At 41.2% G+C, this 13,745-nt stretch overlaps 1 protein-coding gene across 4 annotated transcripts in view; it reads right to left on the reverse strand.

Annotated features, from left to right (window-relative positions):
- Positions 1-13,745, reverse strand: part of arhgef2 (rho/rac guanine nucleotide exchange factor (GEF) 2) — a 55,534-nt gene that overhangs the window by 19,845 nt on the left and 21,944 nt on the right. For all 4 annotated transcript variants that reach the window (XR_006379181.1, XR_006379182.1, XR_006379183.1 and 1 more), the window contains exons 3-8: positions 6,890-6,957; positions 6,724-6,787; positions 6,333-6,465; positions 4,298-4,401; positions 3,712-3,855; positions 1,185-1,435 (exon numbers count right to left, since the gene is read on the reverse strand). Coding sequence is in view for 1 of the 4 variants with exons in the window: in XM_044207950.1 (XP_044063885.1) it covers positions 1,185-1,435; positions 3,712-3,855; positions 4,298-4,401; positions 6,333-6,465; positions 6,724-6,787; positions 6,890-6,957 (764 nt within the window). In the remaining 3 variants the exon portion in view is untranslated. The remainder of the gene's footprint in view (positions 1-1,184; positions 1,436-3,711; positions 3,856-4,297; positions 4,402-6,332; positions 6,466-6,723; positions 6,788-6,889; positions 6,958-13,745) is intronic.

Genomic DNA, 13,745 nt, shown 5'->3' on the forward strand with positions numbered 1-13,745 from the left:
TTTGTTCACATAGAGCCTAATGTTAGCTAGCGGTCACATAGGCCTATTAGCTAACATTAGTGCTAGTTCCAGTGGACCTCTGCCAGACCAGCATAATGTCAGTTAAAAGTTAAAAGAGCCCGGTTCTATGTAAGAAAACGACGGCAGAGAGAAAGAGACTTATTTGCTGTTTGAGAGTTCCTGGTGAACGTATACACATGTACACAAATACATATAAACATATACACAAATTCACATATACACGTGTATACACACACACAAACACACATATACACGTATGTGCGTTTACACATATACATGTATTATGGGGGGTGTAAAGGGTCACGGAGGACAAGACGCACATACATAAGCTTGTGTGATTATTTACTAAAAGTCCCACATGTGTGCATCTGTGTGTGATTAGAACAACTCAGCCATGCAGACGCACATGTGTGCGCACGTGTGACTCATAACACACAGATGTGTGTTATTAATTAAACAGAATGAGTACTTTCACTTTTGATACTTTAAATACATTTAGCTGATATTATTTCAGTACTTTTACTAAAGTTCAAGGCTACTAAAGTTTTGAATTCAGTTAAGTAAAGGATCTACTGGTGAAAAGTCATTTTTGTGGCTATGGCGCTGTGGTTGATGATTTTGCTTTTTGCTTTTGACACGAGGTAAATATTTTCGTATATTTTCAGTGAGTGACAGCCCAGGATAGAAGTGGTTTCAGAAAATGTGTTTAACTGACAGAAACTAGTATCAGTAAGTGTAATGATATAAAGTGTCCAGCAGGCGGCCCTGTTTCCCTCCACACACACTGACCCCTTCAGACTGTTTCAAAATATATAAACTCTATTTCAGTTTCCAAACAGCCAGAGGGAAGAAATGTTCAGTTATTTATAACATGTTTTCTTTTCTGCTGAATTTAACAGATAAACAGAAAGTCTCACTGTTTTCTCTTACAATGATGTGAATATAAAATGGAGTCTGATGTTGCTCTTTAAACTTTGTCTGACATCAGTTGGAGAATAAAGAGAATCTGGATTTCTCAGTTCAGACAGCTGATTTCAGAAATCCTGTTGACTCAGTCTCTGACAGGTTGAATCTGGACCTTCATCAAACCCTGATCCTGTATGACATCGTCCCTGAACATTAATAACAAAGTCAACACACAGAGATCACCTGTGCTGCCGTACCTGTCTGAGCAGCAGCTCTCCGATCCTGCGGACGGTGAAGTTGGTGGAGCTGCCCTCCATCAGACCCTCCTTCCTCCTGTTCAGCAACTCCGACAGGAAGCTGGAGTGCCACTCCAGCAGCTGGTCCAGACAGGGGAAGATGGTGTGAACCACACCGGCCTCCAGCATCACCTCCTCCAGCATTCCCCGCCGGTACACCCCCTCCATGATCCGCAACGTCCGCACATGGTGGAACTCCGTCTGGATCAACTCTGAGAGACAGACAGGTAAAGAGAGAGACAAGAAACTGGTTTATCCTGATGCAGTTGTCATGATAACAGAAACACAAAGACGTCTCCATGACGACAGATGGACAAAGACAATCAGAGGAGACTCAGCCTACATGGAGGTGCCAAAACAAGTGTTGATTTTTGACATTAAAGAGATGTTTTCAGATTTATTTACTCCCATCGTCCCTGCAATCACCTCATTCCCCTCACCTGGCCTTTCCCGCCCACCTCCTCATCTGCATCTCATTCCCTCATCAGCCGCTCTGTACATGTACCGGCCCAGATCCTTTGTTCCTCTGTCAGTTCGTCCTAGTTGCTATGTTCCTGTCTTGCCTTGTGTTTCTGAGCTTCTGTCGAGCTGCTTTGGCCTCCAGGCCGTCCGCCTGAGGTTTCCAGCTCTGCCCCTGCCCTGCCCCCAGGCCTTCCACCTTAGGTCCAGGGCTACACCCCTGCCCTGCCCCACCCACCAGACCGTCCACCTGAGGTCCGCAGCGCCACTGTTCTCCAGTTCCCAGGCCACATGCCCCTGAATCTTGCATATCCTGAGCTGTGATAGTGCCTGTACTTATTTACCTGTGATGTCTTTCTTAATCTCAGTATTTTTAAACAGACATTCAGCCTGTGTCATCAGTTAATAATTTCACCTGGTCTAATGTGACAGCAGGCAGCCAACTTCTATTTCTTTTTATAATACTGGCAGGAACTTGTTAAAATTAAAGGACCAGCCCAGAAAATATGTTCTTTTACTGCCTCCAGCATGAGAACAGGTCACTTTATAACTTTTCATTTTGGTGTCACAGAATATCGTATCATGTTTATAAAACCCTCAGTTGGTAAATTATTCTAGTCATGGTCAGATATCTTCAGGCCTGTTTCACAGTCAAGTCGTTTCCATCATGTCTGTTTATATTTGATGTAAATTTGTGTGTGTGTGTATATATGTATATATATATATATATATATATATATATATATATATATATATATATACACTGAGTATATACATATATATATAAGTACATAATCCTTCTCCTCACCTACAAAGCTCTTAATGGTCAGGCACCATCGTATCTTAAGGATCCCATAATACCTTATTACCCGACTAGAACACTGCGCTCCCAGGATGCAGGGTTACTTGTGGTTCCTAGAGTCTCCAAAAGTAGACCGGGAGCCAGAGCCTTCAGTTATCAAGCTCCTCTCCTGTGGTACCAGGTCCCAGTTTGGGTTCAGGAGGCTCAGGTGAGTCCTGAACCTTCCGTTAGTTATGCTGCTATAGGCCTAGACTGCCGGGAGACTTCCCATGATGCACCTCTCTCCTCTCTCCTCCTCTCCCTCTCCATCTGTATGCATTTTTATCCCATTACTGCATGTTACTAACTCGACATCTTCTCTCTCCTGTAGTTCTGTGCTTTCTCGTCTCTCTCCTCTCTCCTTCTGTCGCTTTCAGCAGGTATTTCTGCCTCCAGAGCTGCAGAGTCTGGATCTGTGGTTGTGGGCCACCTGCTGCCCCCGTGTTCCTGCAGAGTCTGGATCTGTGGTTGTGGGCCACCTGCTGCCCCCGTGTTCCTGCAGAGTTTGGATCTGTGGTTGTGGGCCACCTGCTGCCCCCGTGTTCCTGCTCGACAACTGCTGCTACAGTTGTTGTTATTAGTCTTATTATTATTATCAGTATTATTCCTATCATTATTATTACTATTATTATTTTATTAATATTATTACCACTACCATTACTAATATTTTAAATCTCTGTGGAATTTGCATTGTACTGCTGTATTCTCACACACACACACACATTTGTTTCACTATCCCCGTTGACATAATGCTCTCTGTAGCCCCTTACCATAAACCTTAGCCATCACAACGAAATGCCTAACCTTAACCCTTACCCTAACCGTAATCTTAACCTAATTGTAACTGTAGCCGAAAACCAAGTCTTAACCCTCAAAAAGCAGTCTCTACCCATGGGCATCTCAATTTTTGTCCCCACGGTGACACAAGTCCCCATGGATTAGTGTGCATTCAGGTTAAAGTCCCCACCCTGAGTCTGGTTCTGCTGTTTTTCCTTGCCGCTGTGGCCAAGTGCTTGCTCATAGTGGGATTTGTTGGGTCTCTGTAAATAATATTATAAAGACTGCAGTCTAGACCTGCTCTATAGGAAAAGTGCAATGAGATAACTTCTGTTATGAATTGGTGCTGTATAAATAAAATTATTAGAATAATAAGTATATATGTGTATATATATATATATATTTAAATACCGTAGATAACATCCTGCTGTTTGATGAGGTCTTTATGAAGCGTCTGCAGGAAGTTTGGTTCCACGACAAGACTCCAGCTGTCAGCCTGAACACAGCTGCCCTCCACCTGCAGCTCCTCCAGCAGGGGGCTCCACCACCACTCACCTGCAACACAACACACAGACACACACACGACTTTCATTTTATTGTTATTGCTGATTATTTTATTGATTATTTTATTGTTATTGCTGATTATTTTATTGATTATTTCATCTTCATCATCTTTGTAAAATAATCCTGCCAGCTGGTCTCAGATCAGCCTGCAGCTCCTCCTGTTGGTCGGAGGACTGAGGTTTACTCCAAAAATAGTGACATCATCAGATTAATATTTAATGAACAAAGTCAACTAAATACTTTTGATCATTGTGACCATTAACTGATCCTGAATATGCTTCAAGGCTCTGAAAATGAACTCAAATAAAAATTAAAACTGATAACATTTTCTCTAATGATAATAATAATAATGTGATTAAGGGGCTGATGACACCCAGCAGAGGAGACATTATTGATAAATCATAAAGAGATGATATAAAACTGATGAACAGACCGTCATCAGTCAGCGACTCCATGGACAAAGTCCTGCTCCTGAAGTTCAAAGACTCAGTGGACTGAGACAGAATCCTCCTGAGACCCACAGAGTCCTCACTCACACTGAGGAGAGACAGACAGGTGGAGAGAGAGACAGACAGGTGGAGAGAGAGACAAGTGAAAAGACTGAATAACTTGTTCTGTTTCAGTCATGAAGTATTTACTTATTTAAAGAAGCAGCAGTTGTAAAATGATCTGAAACTTTCTACTGAACAACAACTTCATGAAGTCTAACAGTTCTTTAAAATAACACGATGACTTCAGTGTGTAATTTAAACTTAAAGGGGATGTTATTTAGACTGATACATTCACATTTAAGCTGCTGTAACCATATGTATCGACACACACACAGACGGGGACAAACTAAAGGAAGAAGCTGGATAAAGGAGAAACACCAGCTGCCTCGGTGCAGCAGCGCTCCCTGAGCCGTTTGGTGACGACGGAAACGATGTGAATAAAATGCTGCGGCCTTTATGGTCACCTGACCTCAGCCCAGCATCACACCTGTGGAAGGTCTCGGCCCAGCGTGTCAGACAGCGCTCTGCAGCAGCGTCTCCATCAGACCAGATGATATAATATAAACCTTCAGATCTGTGTGGGGACGTCTGTCTCTGCTGCTGTCTGTCCTTTAGCTGGTGTCTCTACCTGCTGCACTCAGGTGTGTCTGACCTCAGAGAGACGAGCTGCTTAAATAAAGGTTGGATATATAACTGAGGGAGCAGCTAGTGGAGGAGGTGTTCATCCCTCCCATAGAGCTCCACAGACTGGTCGCTTTGGCAGTATGTTATGGGTCATTGTCCTGCTGCAGTGTGACGCACCATTCAATTAGATTTGAAGCATTGGGTTGAACCTGAGCGGATAGGCTCTGTACACCTCAATAAATACGAGGGAGCCAGTTCCACTGGCAGCCATACGAGCCCATGCCATAACATTACCTCCACCGTATTTTACAGACTAGGTGGTATGCATAGGATAATGGCTGTTCCTTTTCTCCTACACACTCTCCTCTTTCCTCTTTGGGAGAGGGTTATCTGTGTCTCATCAGTCCACAAGATCTTGTTTCAGAACTCCAGATTTTTTGAGGTAATTCTTGGCGATTGTAACCTGGCCTAACAAGCCTGTGGCTGACAGTTGAAAAGGGGTTTTTCTTCACGAGGAAAAAGATTCTTCTGTCATCCACCGCAGTAGTCTGCCGAGGTCTTCCAGGCCGTTTCGTATTGCTCAGATGTTTCTGCTATTTCTCTGATTATTTGTTTCTGCTTTTTCAGCCTCACAATGGCTTTCCTAACTGACATTGTCACCTCTTTGGTCCTCATCTTGACTGATACCAGCAATAGATTCCAAATGAAAACACTACACTTAGAATCAACTCTAGGCCTTGTTTCAGCTGATTTGTAAATGAACTAATGATGGAATAACACACACCTGTCCTAGGAACAGCTGAACAGCCAATGGTCCAATTACTTTTGGTCCCTAAAAAGGGGCGGACTACAAATATAAATGTCTGTAATTCCTACACCGTTCATCCAATTTGGATGTAAATACCCTCAAATTAAAGCTGAAAGACTGCACTGACAGCACTTTCGAATCCATTGTGGCGGTGTACAGAGCCAAAATAACAAAAATGGTGTCGCTGTCCAAATACTTATGGAGCTGACTGTATATGTATACACGAACACATCAGTACTCTGTAGTCACTTTATTGGTGCTGCTGTACAACCTTAAACATCTGTGTCATAAACTTCTACCTTTATAAAGCTGATGAGGTTCAGTGTTTGTCACAGAGTTTGTAAATATGTTTGTTACTGAGGTTGTAGTGAGTTATGTTGTTGGACTGAGCTGCATTATAATGTTTTGTTATTTACATACAGCTCTCTCATTACAAACTGATCTGTTCACTTAAGACAACGTCACTGAAGGAACAACAACAACAAGCTCCTTCAGCTGAACATCCTTTACATTCAACAACCAATCCGGTGACTGCTCAATCTCACCCTGCGATGTTATTGGTGGAGACGCTCTTGGCGAGCGAGAGGCCGGAGCGAACCCGTCTGGACCCAAGCAGCGACTGACGAAGACTGTCTGAGGGATAGATGGCCGAGCTGGGACGCTCCTTCATCATCGGAGCTAAAGAGGCAGAGAAGAAGAAATAAAACTCGTCATAATAAAACTACTGAAGAGAAACGAGGTCTTCGTCATCACCTTTTAAAAGCAAACACTGATATTTGATCAGAAATCTGTTTTAGACCAACAAATACAACTATCGTCTCTTCTGAGAGACAGATTATAAACAGAATGGAGATATTTTAACTCCTACATTTCCCACAATGCAACTGGATGGTGTCTTTCATTGTGATAGACAAACAGACAGACAGGTTGACTCACTTTTGGTGCGCAGGGCGACGTTCTGCAGAGCTGAACTGTTTCTCACCATCGCCAGCTTCTGTTGCTGTTAGAGAGAGACAGACAGGTAGTGAGACAGGTAGTCAGCACAGACAGACAGAGAGACAGACAGACAGGTAATCAGTAAAGACAGTTAGACAGGTCTTACCTTCTGTTTCATCTTAGCACAGCTGGCCAGACTGTCTCTGCAGCGGTTGTGGATGGTGACATTACAGGCTGAGAGACAGACAGACAGACAGACAGACAAGTAGCTGGTCAGAAACATGTTACTCATACTGTATTTATTTGTCCAGTTGTACGAAGATTTATTAATCAGGTTATCTGTATTCTCTGAATACAGATAACCTGAATGCAATAATGTGATTGGCTCATTCAGGACATGTGTTAACAATCATGTTTAATTGTATGCTGGTATTTTTGTCAGAAGTCCTGTGAGCGGCTCAGTGAACCGACATGTCAACCTCCACAAAACATCCTGCCACAAAACATGCCAAGAGAAAAGTCCTGCAGGAATTGTACAATGAAATGTGCAACGACAAAACAGTTTGATAAAATGTCCTACAACAAAAACTCAGCGTTTTGAGAGAAATCATCCTGCTGCGTTTCACGACAGAACATAGTGTGACCAAACGTCCTGCAACAAAGATTCCAGCAAGAAAATGTCTTGTGATGATGCGTCCTGAGATAAAAAGTCCTACGACAAAGCAGCATGTGTTGATCACCTGTCGGACAGTAATCGGATTACTCTGCAGCTCTTCATAAATCATCACTAAGTCTGAACATAAAGCTCTCAGTAACGACTAATGAATTCCAGCCCAAACAGAGACCATAGAGATCCTACGTATTTAAAAAATAACCAACATTTAATTTAAAAGCAAATAAACTGATAAACTGTATGTTACTGCTCTCCCTGTGGCTACCTGAGCTTTGGACTACCTGAGCTGTGGCTACCTGAGCTGTGGCCTACCTGAGCTGTGGCTACCTGAGCTTTGGGCTACCTGAGCTTTGGGCTATCTGAGCTGTGGCTACCTGAGCTGTGGCCTACCTGAGCTGTGGCTACCTGAGCTGTGGCCTACCTGAGCTGTGGCCTACCTGAGCTGTGGCTACCTGCCCTCATATAGGAGTGGTATAGCGGGAAAACGGGGAGTAGCCCCAGGAGAGGCTCCATATTGGATTTCTGTCTGAATATTCCATTCTAAAATGAGGAATTTGAACTCTACTGTCCCCTCATACACCTTAACTTCAATGCTGCTTATTGTTTTTGATAAAAGCACCACATGTTCACTTGCACTACCGGACTGTTTATTTATACATATACTGCATCATGTGCTCTGCAGTACTCTGTAGTGAATACTGCAGTAACTCATCTACTGCACTGTAACTATTTCCATAAACTGCACTACTTTATATTCACTGCACTGCTGTTCTGCCCAGTCCAGTTCATTACTGTACAGAACCATCAGCATACTTCTGTTTATAGTAATGCCATCTGCATATAATGTCCACACTTCATATCCTGCTCACTGCTCACACTTTATATCCTGACACACTTCATATCCTGCTCACACTTTATATCCTGCTCACACTTTATATCCTGCTCACTGCTCACACTTTATATCCTGCACACACTTTATATCCTGCTCACACTTTAGATCCTGCTCACACTTTATATCCTGACACACTTTATATCCTGCTCACACTTTAGATCCTGCTCACTGCTCACACTTTATATCCTGCTCACTGCTCACACTTTATATCCTGACACACACTTTAGATCCTGCTCACACTTTAGATCCTGCTCACACTTTATATCCTGACACACACTTTATATCCTGCTCACTGCTCACACTTTATATCCTGACACACACTTCATATCCTGCTCACACTTTATATCCTGCTCACACTTTATATCCTGCTCACTGCTCACACTTTATATCCTGCACACACTTTATATCCTGCTATCCTGCTCTTTATATCCTGCTCACACTTTATATCCTGCTCACACTTTATATCCTGCCACACTTTATATCCTGCTCACACTTTATATCCTGCTCACACTTTATATCCAGCTCACTGCTCACACTTTATATCCTGACACACACTTCATATCCTGCTCACACACTTTATATCCTGCTCACACTTTATATCCTGCAAAAACTTTATATCCTGCTCACACTTCATATCCTGCTCACACACTTTATATCCTGCTCACACTTTATATCCTGCTCACACTTTATATCCTGCTCACACTTTATATCACACTTTATATCCTGCTCACACTTTATATCCTGCACAAACTTTATATCCTGCTCACACTTTATATCCTGACACACACTTTATATCCTGACACACTTTATATCCTGCTCACACTTTATATCCTGCTCACACTTCATATCCTGCTCACACTTCATATCCTGCTCACACTTTAGATCCTGCTCACACTTCATATCCTGACACACACTTTATATCCTGCGCACACTTTATATCCTGTCACACACTTTATATCCTGTCACACACTTTAGATCCTGCTCACACTTTATATCCTGACACACACTTTATATCCTGCTTACACTTTAGATCCTGCTCACACTTTATATCCTGCTTACACTTTATATCCTGCTTACACTTTATATCCTGCTCACACTTTATATCCTGCACACACTTTATATCCTGCACACACTTTATATCCTGCTCACACTTTATATCCTGACACACACTTTATATCCTGCACACACTTTATATCCTGCACACACTTTATATCCTGCTCACACTTTATATCCTGCTCACACTTTATATCCTGCTAACACTTTATATCCTGACACACACTTTAGATCCTGCTCACACTTTAGATCCTGCTCACACTTCATATCCTGCTCACACTTTAGATCCTGCTCACACTTTAGATCCTGCTCACACTTCATATCCTGCTCACACTTTATATCCTGCTCACACTTTATATCCTGACACACTTTATATCCTGCTCACACTTTATATCCTGCTCACACTTTATATCCTGACACACACTTTATATCCTGCACACACTTTATATCCTGCTCACACTTTATATCCTGCTCACACTTTATATCCTGACACACACTTTAGATCCTGCTCACACTTCATATCCTGCTCACACTTCATATCCTGCTCACACTTTATATCCTGCTCACACTTTATATCCTGCTCACACTTTATATCCTGCACACACTTTATATCCTGACACACTTTATATCCTGCTCACACTTTATATCCTGCTCACACTTTATATCCTGCTCACACTTTATATCCTGCACACACTTTATATCTTTTTATATCCTGCTGCACACTTTATATCCTGCTCACTTTATATCCTGTTCACACTTTATATCCTGCACACACTTTATATCCTGACACACTTTATATCCTGCACACACACTTTATATCCTGCTCACACTTTATATCCTGCTCACACTTTATATCCTGCTCACACTTTATATCCTGACACACACTTTAGATCCTGCTCACCTGCTCACACTTTATATCACACTTTATATCCTGCTCACACTTTATATCCTGCTCACATATCCTGCTTTTATATCCTGCTCACACTTTATATCCTGACACACACTTTATATCCTGACACACTTTATATCCTGCTCACACTTTATATCCTGCTCACACTTCATATCCTGCTCACACTTCATATCCTGCTCACACTTTATATCCTGCTCACACTTCATATCCTGACACACTTTATATCCTTTTTATATCCTGCTCACACACTTTATATCCTGTCACACACTTTATATCCTGACACACACTTTAGATCCTGCTCACACTTTATATCCTGCTCACACTTTATATCCTGACACACACTTTATATCCTGCTCACACTTTATATCCTGACTCACACTTTATATCCTGCTTACACTTTATATCCTGCTTACACTTTATATCCTGCACACACTTTATATCCTGCACACACTTTATATCCTGCTCACACTTTATATCCTGACACACACTTTATATCCTGCACACACTTTATATCCTGCTCACACTTTATATCCTGCTCATACTTTATATCCTGCTCACACTTTACTGCACATATATCCTGCTACACACTTTATATCCTGCTCACACTTTAGATCCTGCTCACACTTTATATCCTGCTCACACTTTATATCCTGCTCACACTTTATATCCTGCTCACACTTTATATCCTGCTCACACTTTATATCCTGCTCACACTTTATATCCTGCTCACACTTTATATCCTGCTCACACTTTATATCCTGCTCACACTTTAGATCCTGCTCACACTTTATATCCTGACACACTTTATATCCTGCACACTTTATATCTGCACACACTTTATATCCTGCTCACACTTTATATCCTGCTCACACTTTATATCCTGACACACTTTTTATCCTGCTCACACTATATCCTGACATATCCTGCTCACACTTTCATATCCTGCTCACACTTCATATCCTGCTCACACTTTATATCCTGCTCACACTTTATATCCTGCACACACTTTATATCCTGACACACTTTATATCCTGCTCACACTTTATATCCTGCTCACACTTTATATCCTGACACACTTTATATCCTGACACACTTTATATCCTGCTCACACTTTATATCCTGTTCACACTTTATATCCTGCACACACACTTTATATCCTGACACACTTTATATCCTGCACACACACTTTATATCCTGCTCACACTTTATATCCTGCTCACACTTTATATCCTGCTCACACTTTATATCCTGACACACACTTTAGATCCTGCTCACACTTTAGATCCTGCTCACACTTTATATCCTGCTCACTGCTCACACTTTATATCCTGACACACACTTTAGATCCTGCTCACACTTTATATCCTGCTCACACTTTATATCCTGCTCACACTTTATATCCTGACACACTTTATATCCTGCTCACACTTTATATCCTGACACACTTTATATCCTGCTCACACATTTTATATCCTGCTCACACTTTATATCCTGCTCACACTTTATATCCTGACACACTTTATATCCTGACACACTTTATATCCTGCTCACACTTTATATCCTGACACACTTTATATCCTGACACACTTTATATCCTGACACACTTTATATCCTGCTCACACTTTATATCCTGCTCACACTTTATATCCTGCTCACACTTTATATCCTGCTCACACACTTTATATCCTGCTCACACTTTATATCCTGCTCACACTTTATATCCTGACACACTTTATATCCTGCTCACACTTTATATCCTGACACACTTTATATCCTGCTCACACTTTATATCCTGACACACTTTATATCCTGACACACACTTTAGATCCTGCTCACACTTTATATCCTGACACACTTTATATCCTGCTCACACTTTATATCCTGACACACTTTATATCCTGACACACTTTATATCCTGACACACTTTAGATCCTGCTCACACTTTATATCCTGACACACTTTATATCCTGCTCACACTTTATATCCTGCACACACTTTATATCCTGACACACTTTATATCCTGCTCACACTTTATATCACACTTTATATCCTGCTCACACTTTATATCACACTTTATATCCTGCACACACTTTATATCCTGACACACTTTATATCCTGCTCACACTTTATATCCTGACACACTTTATATCCTGACACACTTTATATCCTGACACACTTTAGATCCTGCTCACACTTTATATCCTGACACACTTTATATCCTGACACACTTTATATCCTGACACACTTTAGATCCTGCTCACACTTTATATCCTGACACACTTTATATCCTGCTCACACTTTATATCACACTTTATATCCTGCTCACACTTTATATCACACTTTATATCCTGCTCACACTTTATATCCTGACACACTTTATATCCTGCTCACACTTTATATCACACTTTATATCCTGCTCACACTTTATATCACACTTTATATCCTGCTCACACTTTATATCCTGACACACTTTATATCCTGCTCACACTTTATATCCTGCTCACACTTTATATCCTGACACACTTTATATCCTGACACACACTTTATATCCTGCTCACACTTTATATCCTGACACACTTTATATCCTGCTCACACTTTATATCCTGACACACTTTATATCCTGCACACACTTTATATCCTGCTCACACTTTATATCCTGACTTTATATCCTGACACACTTTATATTTATATCCTGACACACACATATCCTGCTTTTATATCCTGCTCACACTTTATATCCTGACACACTTTATATCCTGCTCACTTTATATCCTGACACACTTTATATCCTGCTCACACTTTATATCACACTTTACATCCTGCTCACACTTTATATCCTGACACACTTTATATCCTGACACACTTTATATCCTTTATATCCTGACACACTTTATATCCTGCTCACACTTTATATCCTGACACACTTTATATCCTGCTCACACTTTATATCCTGACACACACTTTATATCCTGACACACTTTATATCCTGACACACACTTTAGATCCTGCTCACACTTTATATCCTGACACACTTTATATCCTGACACACTTTATATCCTGCACACACTTTATATCCTGACACACTTTATATCCTGCTCACACTTTATATCACACTTTACATCCTGCTCACACTTTATATCCTGCACACACTTTAGATCCTGCTCACACTTTATATCCTGACACACTTTATATCACACTTTATATCCTGCACACACTTTATATCCTGACACACTTTATATCCTGACACACTTTATATCCTGCTCACACTTTATATCCTGACACACTTTATATCCTGCTCACACTTTATATCCTGCTCACACTTTATATCCTGCTCACACTTTATATCCTGACACACTTTATATCCTGACACACTTTATATCCTGACACACTTTATATCCTGCTCACACTTTATATCCTGACACACTTTATATCCTGCTCACACTTTATATCCTGACACACACTTTAGATCCTGCTCACACTTTATATCCTGACAC

Source organism: Siniperca chuatsi, linkage group LG9 (genome assembly GCF_020085105.1).
Source record: "Siniperca chuatsi isolate FFG_IHB_CAS linkage group LG9, ASM2008510v1, whole genome shotgun sequence".
Classification (NCBI taxonomy): Eukaryota; Metazoa; Chordata; class Actinopteri; order Centrarchiformes; family Sinipercidae; genus Siniperca; species Siniperca chuatsi.